This window comes from Sprattus sprattus (genome assembly GCF_963457725.1).
Source record: "Sprattus sprattus genome assembly, chromosome: 18".
Taxonomy (NCBI): domain Eukaryota; kingdom Metazoa; phylum Chordata; class Actinopteri; order Clupeiformes; family Clupeidae; genus Sprattus; species Sprattus sprattus.
Window position 1 is genome coordinate 14,869,938 of NC_137916.1, and position 17,741 is coordinate 14,887,678.

General features: G+C 39.7%; 1 protein-coding gene across 1 annotated transcript; it reads left to right on the forward strand.

The window, feature by feature from the left end:
* Nucleotides 1–14,032: 14,032 nt before the first annotated feature.
* LOC308379271 (CCN family member 3-like) lies at nucleotides 14,033–16,622 on the forward strand (the record flags this gene model as incomplete). The annotated part of the gene is made up of 4 exons (XM_080856344.1): nucleotides 14,033–14,198; nucleotides 14,748–15,002; nucleotides 15,308–15,522; nucleotides 15,910–16,622. 4 exons carry the CDS (start codon nucleotides 14,033–14,035, stop codon nucleotides 16,204–16,206), a joined length of 933 nt encoding a protein of 310 aa, XP_080712470.1. The 3' UTR covers nucleotides 16,207–16,622.
* Nucleotides 16,623–17,741: the final 1,119 nt, after the last annotated feature.

Genomic DNA, 17,741 nt, shown 5'->3' on the forward strand with positions numbered 1-17,741 from the left:
TTGGGATTTGTTAGTTCATCAGACTGCTTTGGTTTGCAATTGATTCAGTGACTATCCTAGGTTGACAAATATTTTATTCAGTCAACTTGAGGATACAGCAGGTAAAATAAGTATTGAACACGTCACCATTTTTCTCAGTTAGTATATTTCCAAAGGTGCTATTGTCATGCAATTTTCACCAGATGTTGGTAACAACCCAGGTAATCCAAACATACAAAGAAACCAGAACAAATTAGTTCATAAATTAAGTTATGCCTAATAATGTGAAATGACACAGGGAAAAAGTATTAAAAAAGTATTAAACACGCTTACTGATATTTATTTAATACTTTGTACAAAAGCCTTTGTAGGTAATGAAAACTTTAAGACGCTTCCTGTATGGAGAAACTAGTCGTATGCATTGCTCAGGTGTGACTTTGGCCCATTTTCCACACAAATAGTCTTCAAATCTTGAAAGTTCCCGATGCCCCTTCTATGAACTCTGATCTTCAGTTCTTTCCATAGATTTTCGACTGTATTCAAGTCAGGTGATTGGCTGTTCCATTCTAGCAGCTTTATTTTCTCTCTCTGAAACCAATTGAGAGTTTCCTTGGCTGTTCATTGTCTTGGTGAAATGTCCACCCTCATTTTATCTTCATCATCCTGGTAGATGGCAGCAGATTTTTATTAAGAATGTCTCTGTACATTTTTCCATTCATCCTTCCTTCAATTGTGTGACGTTTGCCAGTACTGTATGCTGAAAAGCAGCGCCACACCATGATGTTCCCACATCCAAATTTCACTGTTGGGATGATGTGCAGTGCCATTTCTCCTCCAAACATGGTGGCATTATCAAATTATTATCGTAATATATTTTCTGAATGTATTTGTTTTGGTTTCTTTGTATGTATGGATTACTTGGGTTGTTACCAACATTTGGTGACCATTTCATGACAGTAGCACCTTTGGAAATATATTTAGTAAGAAAAATGGTGACGTGTTCAATACTTATTTTACCCGCTGTATGTTCTCGATATAGATTACATACACTAGTGCATATTTCCCACTGTATTTTAAGTCAGTTAAGAGAGGATATAGGTTGTGATCCTGATGTAGACCAGATAGTACTTACAGTATTAAGAATGATGGTGAGATTTCATTTATATATCTATACTATGTTGTATTTTTCTTCAACTGTACAATGTGTTTATCTTTTTTTTTTATATAGATCTATCAATCAGTATGTGTTAGCATGCTAAAGCCAACACATTAGAAAATGTGTGAAGTCCATGTAACTGTGACATTGCAAAGTAAAACAAAATATATAGACTATTGTTTTGAATGTCTCTTGACAGTATGTTCCTGTAAAATTAATCTATGGGCCGAAATAATGTACATTTCCCAGAAAATACCCATTTCAGGACCTTTTGGTAAAAGTGCTCTAAAATAATCCCTGTAGTGTTGGGAGACAATCATAAAGTGTGTGTTTGTAACTGCTTGTGTGTTGTCTAAGAGCAAGGTCAGGTTTTTAACCTAGAATTTGAATGGTTGTATCAATTTAAGTGTGTGTAGTTTTGAGGAAGTGATGACTTTTTTCAGAAAAAAACTTGTGCACTCTAAAATGTATTTTTTTTAGCTGTTAAACAATATAACTAAGCTGTAATGAAAATTCCTATTCCCAATCTGCATTTTATGGGTTGAAAATGGCTCACCATGCTATCTACCTACTGTTTTAAATTATCATGAACCTTGCAAGGCTGATGCTGACGTCAACAGTTGGGACTTTCCTCTACTCATGATATTCATAGGCTTCTAAGCTATGCTCGAATTGTCCACTCACCCACTATAATGTCCACTATATATTGAAGCAGCCATTTTGTAGAGCTGGACTGCACTGTAAATTTTACTCATTATAGGGCACTATAAAATGTGATCAAACTGAAGAGGGCGGCCAGATATACCTTAGTTTACATTTTATTCACCAGTTGGATATGCCTAAATGATTCTTAGTTCAAGGTGAATACACTTTAAAAAAAAAAGTGAGCACTGTAATTGGCATGTTCAAATATTATTTAGCACAGCGGTTCTCAAACTGTTGTATATCAAGGACCCCTAAACTGCCACAAATTAGACCACTTGATAAGATTCTTTTCCAGGCTCCCCCATCTGAAAAGATTTTTGAGTTTAGATGTTTTATTACAAAAAAAGTACATACATACTGCATATGCTGTGCATCATCTATTCAGAGAATATTATATAAAAGAAAATTAATGTAAACAAACCCGTTGGTATTCTTTTTTTTTCTTGCCCAATGAGAATCGATAAGAGAATCGATAAGGTATAGGATCGATAAGCAGAATCAAAAATGAAAACGGAATCGCTAAAATCAATTCCCATCCCAAGGAAGAGAAAAAGAGACTTGGGCTGGCTTTTACTTGTTGGCGAGAGCTAAAAGTTACAAAAGGATGCAAGTCTGATGCTGAGCTAGCCTTTTTTCTGTTGGACTAGCCTTTTTACAGGTCTTGCTATGTCTTGTGTTGTGCCTGCTTGATGTTTTGCTGTGTTAGAAAAGTTGTTGACTCGCTAGTTATTAATCATAAACATCCCTGCCAATGTTATTTATGAAAGACTGTGGTGTAGGCTGTTACCTTATTGGTGTCATCATCCCTGTCTCACGGAGACTTGTAGTTTTTCCAGATGCCCAAAGTCATCGATCTCAGTCCTGTCTCAGGCTATGGGCTGAAAATGCGAGCAGTGGTTCAGCAAAACTAAAATTTGTCATTCTTTTTTTGTTACTCTTTGATTATCTTAATGTTCATCTCCAGTGTCACAATATGATCAAACTAGTAATATTTGTGTAAAATCTTGTGATATTAATCTACCTTGTGATATTAATCTACCACTCTTCTTTGACTTCTTTCAATGTCTGTGCTGGTCCCATATCTACAGCTCTAGAAAAAAATGAAGAGACCACTCCAAATTGTTTTTAAATCAGCATCTCTGCGTGTATGGCCAGCCATTCCATTCCAGTATCTGTTGAAATCTAATACAGGCACACCGGATTCTACTTAATGAGGTACTGATTAGGTCGTCACCTGAACCATCAATGTCCAAGCGTGTTTTAACAAGCCTGCTAACCTTTGTAATGTCATTGTGATAGCTATGTTGGCTAGCTTGCCAATAACGTTCCTTACACAGTCAAATATCAAGCAAGTGCAACACAAGACAAAGCAAGACAGCAAATAAGTTACTGAATAGTCCAGCAGAAAGTAGTCCCCTACCTGGCGGCTCCAGAAACTCCAGTGCTACTTTAAGGATGGAAGCAACCTGAGGCTCCCTCTGCCAGTAAAACCAGAATTGGACCCTTCTTTTCCTCACTCAAATCTTCCCTTTTTCTTTGACCAGTTGTCATTTTTTCTAAAAGTATTTATATTTGAAATTTGGTAGAAATGTTGTCAGTAGTTTATAGAATATAATTTAAAATTTTACTCAAACACATACAAATAAATAGTAAAACCAGAGAACCTGATTATTTTAAAGTGGTCTCTTAATTTTTCGAAAGCTTTCCATTAAGGTGTCTCAAAAGCGCAATTTGTATTTACGTCAGTGGTGTAAAAGTGAGCTAAACTCCGCAACTTTAGGGGGAGCACAGTAGCAAAAAATACCAATACTTGCGTAATGGGGCTTTAATGGGATGTATTAAACTTAATTAAAACTCCTTCAGGGAAAAGAAAATAATTACATTTGGTCTGCTAGCTTTTTCTATTGTTTTGGAGAGAACAATGCCAGCATTGTTCACATCCTTCGGCCTATTTTTAAGATCTTTATGAAATTCATAATCCACAGCCTCAGGTTGTACTAAAAGTTTGTACTTTCCGACCTGAACAGCCAAATTAGGTTACGTACAATATTTGCCGTTTATGCATTTAAAACAGGCTATTAAAAACAGATGACAGTGTAAGAAATAACCGCAGCCAAACTCCTTATGGCACCTAGCAAGCTAAATAGCGTACACTCATTGTTATTAAAATGCTGGCTAGCTGATATCAATTAATTTATCGGCCGGTTAAATTAAACCTTTGCCATACCTACTTCAGTCAACCACTTTCGCCTGCGCATTCGTTTCGAATAGTATGACAGTAATTGCTATGCACGGACGAAGCTCCTAGCAAGCAACTATGAGGACCCCGGTTTCAGGTTTCAGGACAAGTAGTCTCCTGCACGAAATCTGGGGTTTAAATGCGGTTCTTACGGAATTGCGATTGCTGTGGACTAGAGTTATCAGCTGCCCTCGGGGTCCACTTTCAGCTCGGGCCTGTCGCGACGCCCCTGGCTTGGTGTGCCAGCTTTAGATTTAAATTGGACATTCGACATACCTGTGGCTATTCTGCAGTGGGAAGAAGAGAGCCAACACAGCAACCGGGTGGCACCTGTGTCTGTGCCAAGACGGGTTGCGTAGGCTACAATATTTGCGTAATTGATTAAATCAGTGTGAGGGAATGTTAATTACAGAGTTTTACCAGCAGAGGTCGCACTCTCACAGAAAAATTGTTCTGTCAGGGAACGTTTTCCCTTCTACTCCAAGAGAACTGTAAAAGTTTGTTTGTTAATAATTTACCAGCAGATGGATACTTCTGATTACTTGATCAGGCAATTGACAGGTATTGGTTAGTCTATTTCTCTGTACACAAAATGGGTGATGCATTCAGAAATAAAAAAATGGTATGAATATTCTTAGAGATAAACAATAGACACAGTCAATGACAGACAACTTTGTGTTTGTTTTTATGATCTTCCGCAATGTAGAAGCATTTAACACAAGCATGCAAATACACAACAGTCCAGACTTTTGTCCATGGTTAAGTAAAATATAGGCCTGACCTTCTTGTCTCTTCAATATTTCTGTTTAATCAGGTAGTGGTTTGTTGTTTTAAACAGTAATTCAACTTTCACGTTTTATAACATAATATAGGTCTATTTTCACACAATACATGAAATACCTATTTAATAAAGCACCTATTGTAAGCTAATGGATAGCATTTGTCATTAGTTCCAAGCAATGGAAATGCACTGGCACCCAAAATGTCAAAGATGAACATGGCTTAGCCCACCTAATTGTCTAGTGATGTAGCTGGTCCATCGATTCTGTGAGTCTTTAAAGTACAGAATGCTGAAGTTCAAACATCCTTTGCCTTTTGCTATTCCTTCAGTTTCTTGATGACTGATGGAATGTATAGGACCAACAACCTTTTGTTGACCTCATGCTTTTCGTAATAGAGCAGAACTGTTATGTGGACACATTTTAATTGCAATTTGATGGGGGAATGAGTGTGGCATTGGGTATTTCCTGCACAAAAGTATAAATGCTGGCGTAGGATATCTATTATTTGGGCAGAATTACTTTTGTTTATGGAATGGGTTTGTTTTGTCTACAGAAAAGGACTTAGGGGATTTAGGGGGATCTATTAAACGAAATAGAATATAGTAGTCTGCAAAAAGACCATTGAATTGAAAGGGCCATTCCAACGTTCAGAGGTATGACATTTCTTTATAATACCATTTGCATTGGCAATGGGTCTTTTGCTTCTAATTCAAATCTTTCAAATCATTCCACAAGTAGTCTTTTCACTTTTCGTAACGGAAGTTAACACGTAATACATTGCTAAGCAACACGAATTTTTTCAAAAATGGCAACAAAGTCAACTAAAAAGAGATATTTTCGAGGAATGGCTTTTATCATTTTGGCAAGTAGCCACATTATAATGAATAGTCCGCCAGTCGGTATTGGAAAATAAATCCCTTCAGGACGAAACAATACATGTTTGCCCTGTCCGGATTTATTTTCCTATACTGACCGGCATACTATACGCTAACTCTTACATAATTGCTAGGGGCTGCACAGAGTATCGAATTGCTTGAATAATCAAGTAATCAAGTAGTTACATCAATGCTCGATTTGTACATTGTACACTGTACATTTTCCTACAGGCTGAAAAGAGAGGGATGGGGGTTATTTCAGTTGGTTTTAATTTGCAACATCACCACTAGATGACACTAAATCCTACACACTGCACCTTTTATTTATCAGCTTGTGCCTCACAGACAACAAAAACAAATTTGAGAAAAAGTAAGGCATATGTCCTTGAATGAGTGAAGTCAATACAGAGATGAGAGGGATATGATGCATATATGTAATAATGAAAGTTGTCGATATTTTGCAACAACACAAAAAAGCGTTTTGTAAAAGTGTTACAACTGTACCTGGTCAGGAAATTGCTTGTACTTCATCATAACATCATCTGATAATCACGCAAATGAAAACTGTTAAGACAAAAAACCTTTTTATGTTATGACCCTTTGAGGTAAATCATATTTAGACCCTGTAAGTTATTAACTTGACTCTTACAGCTTACACACTTCTTTTGGAATACCTGTATCAGAGGGCTGTTATTCAGCACCAGAGATGACCTTTTCTCTGTTTGTGCACATCATTCCAGCGTAGCTGTGGAGTTTTGGCCCACAACAACAGACATATTTGATGTGCACCCAGGCCACGACTGAAGAGCACAGGAACACACACTGAGAGACATTAGGGGATGTTTGTGCAGACACTCCACTGGCCAAAATACTAAACCTCCGGAGCCTTAAGCAGTGCCATGAAGACACCGGCCTAAAAAAGTTAAAAAAAAACAACCAGCTAAAGGTTGGAACAGTTTAAGGTTACAATTTATGAAACTCAACATTGCTGAAAGTTATAGCTGTTGTCTTTAAATATTAAAGCTGCGGTATATAGGAGATACCCTTTGCCAAAGCCTGGCTGAGAATTCTGCAAGCAGTGCTTATGGTCTATCTGCATACCTGTAAATCTTTTTTCTCAATGCTACTCACGAGACCTGAGTAAACAGCCAACTGAATGTGCTGTAAATTGTGACGCACAGAAAACGCACCTCCACATTTCAGCCCTTTCTCCTAGGAGATCTCTGCATTCCAGGTCAGTGTCCACAGGGTGACAGCTTGTTAATGGTCAACTCCGGCCTGCGCCATTGTTCAGGTGCTACATTCCTCCAATCGGGACTTAATGAGCCTGGCTAGCACATCAAACGCTTCTGACCTTTTATCTGGCATTATCAAAGTCAAACATGGCATACCGACTCTGTGTGCCATGCAGAGTCACTCTCTGCAAACAGAGGTTGCTTATTTGAAGGTCATGCGGGAGGGCTTCTAAAGGAGCAGAAATAGAAACGGATTCTGAAGAGGTCACAGTGTCACACACTGACCTGTGCCACAAGTTTGAGTCCCAAGTTTTAACATTTCACCTTTGCCATTTTTACATGAAGATGGACCATTGCATCACAAAAAACTGCCCGGACACTCTGCAGTCTACAGGTAGACATAAACATCCTAAACTGTAGAACCATTTGAAAAAGGAAAGCAAAATTCATTTAGTTGGTTATTCTGATTTACTTACTGAGTTAGTTACTGTTATTCCTATAGTTGCCCATTTCAGACATTGATTTTAGTAGGCCTATTGATGATGACAAGTTGTTCAGTACAAAATTCTTATCAAATCTTACATTTGTATATGATCTTATCTTGTGATCTCATATTCAATCACAACATTCTTCACTCGTCATCGTCAAATGGAGTTTTGGAGGACGTGAAGAGCATCAGGTTCTCTTCATCTTGTATTTGCTTCTAGAGAAGTGTTCGCCCTGCCATCATTCTGTCGTTAAATGTCAACACTGATTTATGACAGCAGATGTAACACTGTTGGCAGATTCAGTTAAACTCCTCTGTAAATGGCATTTAATCAGGACAAAGTTATAATTTCAGACATACTTTTCAGAGTTTTATATATTTGCCTGCTACAGGCTAGTCTGGGTGGGTAATCGGTCATGCACACCTTATCACTCACACATTTCTCTTTGTTTTTTGTTAGTTTGCTTGTGTGTTTTGTTGGCTTGTCTGATTGTTTTCAATTGACTATCTGTTGTGGTGACCACGATTGTCAAATTATTAACTGACCACAGGCGTCTTCACTTCTTGTGGAGCAAAAAGACATTCCTTGGAGCTTGGCAGCAGCCTGATGTGCTGGGGTAAAAGCCATCGGAAACCGAGCTTGCTCTTCTTCTGTCTCCACACTGTGTGCCAGATCTCATGGAAGTGTGTCTGGAACTTGTGGTCGGCGTTTCCTGAGGTGAACAGGATGCAGAGTTGCGGAAAACAAACGTCTGCGGCACCATGTGGCCAGTTCAGCCCACATGCCTTCAGTCTGAGCCTGACTCAGGCCTAAGTCTTATTTCAATACCTGAATTGACCCATGGTGAGCTCAGTCAAACACAGAGCGTAGTGTATGTTAGACACCGTTTTTATGTCACATGAATGTTTAGCATTAATCTTTTGAGCACTCTTTACTACTCTCAGTTATAACACTTCGGTAATGCCTGCATATGTCACAAACCAGCGTTAACTCACTAACAGCTGTTTAGAAAATGTGTATTTTGTTTCACAAAAAGTCAACAGTCAACAACTGTTTTTGTGTTTATGTTGATGCTTGGTTTGTGTTCTGAGCACTTTACCAGTGATAATTAGGTATGAAACCATTTATAGATTTGCTGGACAGAAAAGCAAGGTATTGGTTAACCACCAATCAGTGCCAATGTTTTTTGTCTATTAGTGACTACAATATGGGACACAAGTATAGAAACATATAGACAAAAAAAAAATATATAAACAGATGGTGAGGCATTATTGACTCAGCTAAAGTTCAAAAAAGAGCAATTGGGAGAACATCTTGCTCATTGATCCAGAGCAGTATTTGATGTTATGGCCAAAGACACTGGAGCAGCACTCTTGAGAAAACCCAGCCCTCCCTCCAGACGCTGCTCTGTTTGTCAAGCCATCCAGTGGCTCTGCAAATAATAGTAAAATTAGCTCGTAAATTTGCTTGTTTTTGTTGTCCAAAAATGTTCTGAGATCCCTGCGAAGACTGCTCCCCACCATGTGCAGTAAAAACAAATGTCATGCTTGAAATCACTTCCCAGATTCCTAAAACTGACATCCAGTTTGGTACAAATTGCAATAGTAACCCTCAAACCAGGGGTCATTCCTCCTGAACAGGAACCCAAAATGCCAAGGAGATGTTTCTCCTCAGGGAATGTGGTGGAAAAACCCGAGTCTTACTTTAACATTAAAAAATAATACCAGGATGCGGATAACCACTGTGTTCATTCACATCCATTTTTTTTATTTTTCAAAACTTAATCAGTCAAATATAAAGACTGAACCTCAGAACTTTACAGTAACAAATAGATAGACAGATAAATAAACCCACCACTATTATTCCACATAGCATCTCACTCTGTTGTGATCTGTGGCCGCCACTCACCACCTCCACCTTTCAAAGCCACCTCCAGGGGAAGACTGTGTGCTGACTCATCCCTCAGTCTGTAGATTGACAATAAATAAACTTAGCGGTTGATGTGGCAGACAGTTTCAGAACAAATAACATACTTTGCTCAGAGATTTACTGAAGCACCTAGTTGGATGACTAAACACAGAGAAGGGACACATCCTTTTATGCATAAATGAATGTACACACACACACACACACACACACACACACACACACACACACACACACACACACACACACACACACACAATCTCACACACACACACACACACACACACACACACACACACACACACACACACACACACACACACACACTTTGGATCATTGCTCCTCCTACAAGGCATATGTTGTATCACAGACTCCTTCTAATGACCTTTGAACTCCCAATGGTAAGCCCTCATCTCCTAAGATGACCTCGCTGCATGGTCATTCCTTTTCCAGGACAAAAACATGCTTGTAGAACATTTACACTTCCTTCTCCAGTTACACTATCTTTTCCAGTTAAATGAGCTGTTGAATTATGCCACAGGTATCTGAAAATGCTGGAATTCTGGAGGTTGTCACACACCTCCCAAGATTAAGCAATCTGCTTTTGGTTATAGTTCGACAAGCCTGTCAATTCCAAGCTGTTTTGATCACACTGAAAGGGGCATACAATGGGTTAGCTCTGGGAAGTATTCTGCAAATATACTGTGTGTTCTCTTTCTGAGAACTTTAGACTGCAATTCATAATGATCTCATATTGGTTTTGTTCAGAGTGCTAACAAAAATGCATTTTACTGAGCAGCATCAGATTATATTCTTCAATCATTTCTGATTACAACAAGCAGTCCTACCTCCTAACATCGAGGTGAACAGTCCAAAAATATTTAAATGCATAGCTGCAGGGGCATGAGCTAGACATCACACCTCATTACCATTAGGTAGTGTGATTTTGTTTTAAAGAGTTCAAAGCAATAAGATATAATAAATGCGATAAAAATAAGAAATCCATTTGTCATCATTTCCCCTACACACAAATGCTTTAGCCCGCCTAATTGTCACATATATGATTAACCACTAAATTACCATGCGCTGCAAATACCAATGGCCCAAAGTCTGAAAAGGGAAATGTCCAGGTTCTCCTTCATTTAGACATAATGGGTCGTGTAGGTCTATACATAGTTTAAGTGTGTACTGTAGGCTGCAGTATATTCCTGCGCCTCGTTACCCTCCAGCAAATCGGTTCGATTCATCTGGATTAGCACTGCCTGTGGAGCACAGAACTCTAAATGGAGCGGGTCAGTTTAGTTTAATCACTGAGCCATTCCTACTTCCACAATCTCCTGTGCTGACTTTGGTAGAGTAGAGAGCTGGCTTACAGAGATATCAAATGGTGGGATTTACTGTATGAGTGCATTCACAATATGGCTGAGGAAAATGGTTACAGTGCAGAAAACATATTTGAAGACTATGAAACATGTGCATGTAACCACACTGGGACAGATCATACATTATGACTTGATAAAAGTGAATGACGACAACCTGCCTAACCTTGCCAATGCTTGACATAGTGGCATATCAATAAAATGCAAACACCAGCACACTACAGATGCAATGGTCTCTAGAGTCGCCCTATCAACCTCAAATATATTTTCCAGAATAAATACTTCATGCCCAATCCACCAGTCATACATTGTGCACCCAGATTAATTTACTAGCTATGTACACTGCTGCCCAGGGCAGTATATTTTCACATGGAGTGCCTCTGGCTGAACGTAAGAGGCGTAGACAGTCTGTCTGAACAGATTCCAACACCGAGAGAGCACCCAGACGAGTTCACCATTATTCACCAGGCCACTCGTACTCTCTGACCACACATATACCCTCAGAAATATTTCACAGGTCACATAAATGTGCGTAGGTAGACGTCCGACCACACACCCACAGAATATATTCTATTGAATCCATATATTCCCTGAACCTAAGAGCTGAAACAAACATTCCAGAGGATTTGGCTTGGCCAAGTGTCAATCATTCCAAAAAGTCTGTATACAGTAGGAATGATGAATGTCCCTTTCAAAATGATTTTTCATTTTCAATTCTCAAAATTAAATGTTTCTATCCATTACTGATTAATGGTTAATGATTTTTGAAACTACAAATAGATTGGCTAACATTTAGCTTGAAATAAAAGCTTAACCCTTAGCCAGTTATCATTAAACTAGACACAGGTAGTGATACTGCCTATTATAAGCAGGGCTTAACCGCTTTAGTGGACATTTTAAGTGACACTGTGCTTAGATTTCATCTCATTGTGTTCAAGTACAAAAGCATCCTTCATCAGGCCCTCCCTGCCCCTGAAGAGCCTTGGCATGTGCTGCTTTGGCACCAGACCGGCGTGTGCCATTGCAGGGGAAAACTGCAGACACTTTCAGCAAACACAGACCTGCGGAGCCGCACATTTTTCAGCTGGTGATGTGGGAGTGTTTGAGAAGCTGTGAATCATGTCATGGGGACATGGCACCAGTGAGATAATGGCAGCGGATCAGCCGCTCCTCTGTTAGGATTGAAACCACAGACTTAAAAACACCTAGAGCAGGACTGGAGCGGTAGATCTTTCATTACCCAGCTATTTCAAAGGCGTTGTGGGGCGAAGACGAAAGCGAAGACGCTGACTGAAATGGATAACTCAGATCAAATTAAGTATGAGAGGAATAGTTCCGGTGCTATTATCCACAAGGAACTGTCGCTCTCTTGAGCCACATTAACTGAGAGTCACTAGAGCCAAAATGGAGGAAACATGCCTATAAAACTATACACAGCACCTAGCAGGATCCATAACTTTTCCACAACTTAAACTTGAACATATCCCAATGGCATAAAGACATCCTAAAATTACAAAAGATCAAACACTGATTTGCATCAAAATAAATGTGAACATTACTTACCCTTGAAACATGACATTCAAACAGGAAACTGAAATATGTAAACTGCAGAGGATATGACTCAGTGGGTGAAAAAGATCAGCTGTGGTTAGAAAGTAGTAATAGTAATATAATTTCTAATTATTAACCTAAATTACCTGAAAATGTGTAGATGTTGCAGAAGGCATATTTTGATATGCTGAAGCAGCTCTAGATAATAACAAAATCCAAACATTATGTTATCATGATGTCATGCTATTTGACCTTATTTGCAATTCCCAATGACACTCCAGGAAACAATGTCTCAGGAGTCTAGGTGGGACACTGACAGAGTGAAAGACTTGGCTCCTCTTAAGTTAATTTTACTGAAGATGTCTGGGCGGCTGTAGACATCCATCTCTGGGGCCGGACTGTTGTTCTCCAGCCCCGTGGCGCCAGGAGTATTCAAGCATTTCAAACACCCAGCCATGACATCACTACATCAAGCATCCTCTTACAGATACTACGTAGCTACTGTTATCTGAGCAATGGTGGGGGAAAAAAACGACCATCCATTTTTGGCACAGATTTTTTACATGGATCAATACATTAATCACAAAATCCCAGCAAGTAAGTACAGCTGATGGAAAGATGAGAGAATGAGTTGCTGCAGTGAAAGACAGGACTCTGATGACACTGACAACAATGTAGTGGGGTGAGGCATGGGTGTCAACTCCAGATTCTGTGCCAGTTAGACCAGCGCAGTTAGACTATCCATGATTAATGGGAACTGTGCAAGGCCACTTCATTACCTTATTTCATGGCTGTAGCTGATGTGTTCTTCAAGCTTCCACGTATTGTCCTGAGGATGTAATGATTCCAGTCAGAGGTGGAGCTCATGACGGAGAATTATTAGATCATCAAATATAATTAAAGTTAGATGTAAAGCAAGTGTGAGTACACAAAAACAAAGTGAAACATTCATCACTGTGTTCAACATGTTCCGGAGACACATTAATATCTGAAATGTATTAATCAGTCATCGGAAAAGGGGTCATGTAATCATCGCACCTAAAGAAAATATGCACTTCAGTGTCAGCTGTAAAATATGTAAAAAAAAAATCATGAAAAGAAAATAAATAATGTAGTATTTAATATTTTCTATACAAAGAGGCATTTTATGATACGGTTCTGGAAAATGAAATTACTCTAGAAACTCTATTGAAAAGGTGAGCCCACTTTTACTAGCACACTGCAGTGGGAACATTCTGAGAGAAACTCTGGGTAAATACAGGGCAAATGGGACCAACACGGGCCAATGGGCAGCCTGAACATCTCCACAGCATAATATTTTTTCAAGGGATCGTCACCTCCTCGGTAGGGCGAACAGCAGTATAAATTCTTTTGGGGAAGTCTTGCCATTCTCCAAAGGATTTGCCGTGCAACAGATGAGCTGATAATTTACAAGGAAAAATAGGAACATCAAATCAAAACTGTGCGCTGAATGAAGATGCCAAGAAACATGAACAAAGTGGTCATTTTCTCCCTGTATGGGCAGGTAAATAAACTTCACACGTTCAAAAGGGTCGGGTTGGTTTAAAATATCAAAGTGTTTATTTTTTAGTATTAGGATGAACGTTAATGTACTATTGTGTATTATAAAAAGTATGTGTATTTTTAGGTGGCATTAGCCGTCCTGGCATGGGCGCAGGTATGCCCATCCCGGTGTCGTTGTCCCGAGGAGCCACCAATGTGTGCGCGCGGAGTGCCGTTGATTCTCGATGACTGCGCGTGCTGTCTGGTCTGTGCAAGACAGATAGGAGGGATTTGCTCCGAGCTCAATCCTTGTGACACGCGGAAAGGTCTGCGGTGCGATTACGGCGCGGGTGCGCACAAGAGGACCGGTGTATGTTCAGGTAAGGATGTTTCTTATACTTTTATCATTGTACATCAGAACTTTTATCATATGACATAATTCTAATATTGTTTTAACATATGACATAATTCTAATATTGTGTAAACATTATTGTATTCACGACAAATGATTTGCACTGCTGATGACAACGTTCTCCAAAGAATATTGTAATAAGATGAAACATACTATATATGAGCAGAATGTATAAAAGCACAATTGATAGTAATTGTAGGCAAGGTATTGATTGTGCATGCTTCAGGATATACAATTAAATGGTTAAAATTGGTACTAAAGAAGTATGATTTTATCTTAATCATTATCATTGTTTATCATAATTATTCATATTTACTGATGGCATATTACCTGGAGAGTAAGGCAAATTCTTAATTATATTTTATTTCACAAATATTATAATATATTGACTGTCACCTTGCATACAGTAAACCAGCATATAACATCCTGTCATTACCTAAAAAAAATCCTGTCTGCATTATGCGTACTGTGAATAGATTAGTATGTCTATAGTAAGACATATGTCTTTCCCCCACAGCCTACAAGGGGGATCTGTGTGTCCTCGATGGCTCTATCTACCAGAACGGGGAGACTTTCTTCCCCAGCTGCAAATACCAGTGCACCTGCCGGGATGGCCAGATGGCCTGCGTGCCGCGCTGCAACCTGGACGTTATGCTGCCGGGTCCCGACTGCCCGTTCCCACGGCGGGTCCAGGTGCCGGGAGAGTGCTGTGAGAAGTGGGTGTGTGACCCCCAAATTGAGTCGAGTGCTCTCGGGGGCTTTGCCATGGCTGGTGAGTTCCTCCTCGCTCTTTTTCCTTCTCACTTTGTCACCATCACAGGAGTGAGACTGTGTACTCTGTGGAAAGAGTGTGTGTGTGTGTGTGTGTGTGTGTGTGTTGTGGTGGAGTATGTACACCATGGAGAGGATGTCCATAGTGTCAACACTTTTACAGACCTCTTGAAGTTCCTTTTGAGCCTAATTTGTTCATAAAAACTGGTGTGAACACATCTCTGACAGTATTAGCTCTGTTTGCCAAAGCAAAGTCATTGAGAATATATCACACTGACCAGTGTGCCTGTACTTTGTCTACTGTAGCCTACAGACAGGAAGAGACAGTGGGCTTTGATGCCTGGGACCCCAGTGTGAACTGCATCGAGCAGACAACTGAGTGGTCAGCCTGTTCTCGGACCTGCGGCATGGGTGTGTCCACCAGGGTCACCAACAAGAACCAGCGCTGTGAGATGGTCAAGCAGAGCCGGCTGTGCATGGTCCGACCCTGTGACATGAAGGAAGAGCCAGCCGACACAAAGGTAACACACTTAATCAGCTATCAGCTCAATGAGATCTCATCCTAGTGTAATCCCAATGTAAAACTACCCGGGTCATTCCATCTTAGCCCAAAATATAATAATAATAATAAAGCTTTATTTGTAAAGCACCTTTCATACAAAAAAATGCAGCCCAAAGTGCTTTACATAGAGACACAATCTAAAATGTATTTACTATCATTTAAAATTGCTAATAGATTGCAGAAATAGTAGAAAACATGACACCAGACAATTTATTCAGATATTAGATATGAAATGGAGTATTCATTTTGATAGACAATGTCAGCTTGGGCCAGCTTTTGTTAGCAGTTCATATTTGAGTTAGTTCCTCTGTTGGCTCCTCTCTAAGTTCCTCTGTTCTGATATCAGACAGAGGGCACATGCCTCAAGACCAAGAGGAGCCCAAAAGCCATCCACTTCTCCTTCAAGAACTGCACCAGCGCCCAGGCCTACCGTCCACGCTTCTGTGGCCTCTGCAATGACGGCCGCTGCTGCACCCCTCACAGCACCAAGACGGCACAGGTGAAGTTCGCCTGCCCAAACAACAGGGTGATCAAAAGGCCCGTGATGTTCATCAACACCTGCGCCTGCCACCACCACTGTCCCCGCGACAACGGCATCTACCAGAACACTGACCTGATGTTCCCCGGCAGCATGAGACTCTGAGCTTCAGAAACGTTTGTAAAGCTTTAGAGATTCATCTCTGAGCCCTGTGCTCACCAAGAGATCTGCTATGTAGTAAAAAGGCTTGCTTTATTCTGTGTTACCCTCAATTACACCAAAGGTTTATTATACTTGATTAGAACAGTAGTTTGAGAAGATCTGTTTGCTGCTATCCTCAGAGCTGTATCAGTACTAAGTACTGCGCTTACTCTGACACCCTTTGAGTGTTCAAAGGGCCATATACTATGTGGTGTATCTAAGGGCTAAAGGGGGTAGGCATCAGAGTGTTCTAGAGGCTAAGTAACACTACCCTTATCTCATGGTAATCCCAAATCATAGATAGTGACCTTGGTGTTCAAGGTAGTGTCTCCATGACCAGGTTTGCTCAGCCTTATTTTTATTATTATAATTTATGTATTAGTGCAATAGTGAGGGAACAAAAGGGCCCAGTCTATTCAGCTGAATTCCTCACATGAGAGTGTCTTACATGGGTGACCTCTCCCAGGCCCTGGGTTCATGTCTGTTCTTCACAGCTGTGAGGGGCCCGTGAGACTGAGAGGGCAAAGGTAACTCTCACACTGCCGTGGGGATCTCAGCAGCTAGACGTGCTTAGGCCCTGTGACCGGGAGCAGAGCTTGGACTTTAGCAAGCAGTCGTGGTGTCTGAAGAAGTGGGTTAAAAGCCAGACACGGTGTCCCACTTTGACAGTTATAATTTATGTATGTGTGTAGGTACCTCATATTTGGTTTTGTAAAACAAGACAGAGTATATGTTTATAAGTGCTCTAAAGTTAGCTTTTGCATGTATGAAATGCACAATGTTTATTTTTATTAACTATTGTAAATAGCAATATACAGTATTTGATTGTCTCTATATGTGCTTTACAGTATGTATTGTTTTCGACTCAGCTTTTCCAGTGTTCCTATTAGTCAGTATTTCAACTGATTCACAATGTGGTAATAAATATGTATTTTTTTTTAAACAGAGGTCTCATGTGTTCTTTCGTTCAATAGAAGAAAGTCAATTTCAGTAGGCAGAGGCACAGTCTGAGGAGGGTTCACTTATCTGAACACCAGCATTGCCAGTAAGAGGCACACATGAGTTTGAGAAATCAATAGTGCCACCATGTGGATGACAAAAATTAGGTGCATAGTCCAGTAACTTCACAGAGTCCAAATACTGTATGGGTGCAGCCAACATGAATTATTGCTTATTAAAAAGTATAATACCGTGAAGTATATAGTATTTTACAAATTACATGAAACACTGCTATGTGTTACGTAAAAATATTACGTTAACATTATTTTCTGTTATGACCTGAATGAGATTGAAACATCCTGTATTTAAAAAGTAACATTATCTATGGCGAAAGTCATAAAAGTCATTGTGTTGCGATTGAGTCTCCTTTTGCTTGAGAAACATTGCTGTCTACCTTCCTAAAGTTGTACTAATGGAGCTGTTATAATTGCTAAGTATAAATGTATAATTCTCTTAACTTATATATAAGCATGAATCTCACTCCTACAGATTTCCTGAGG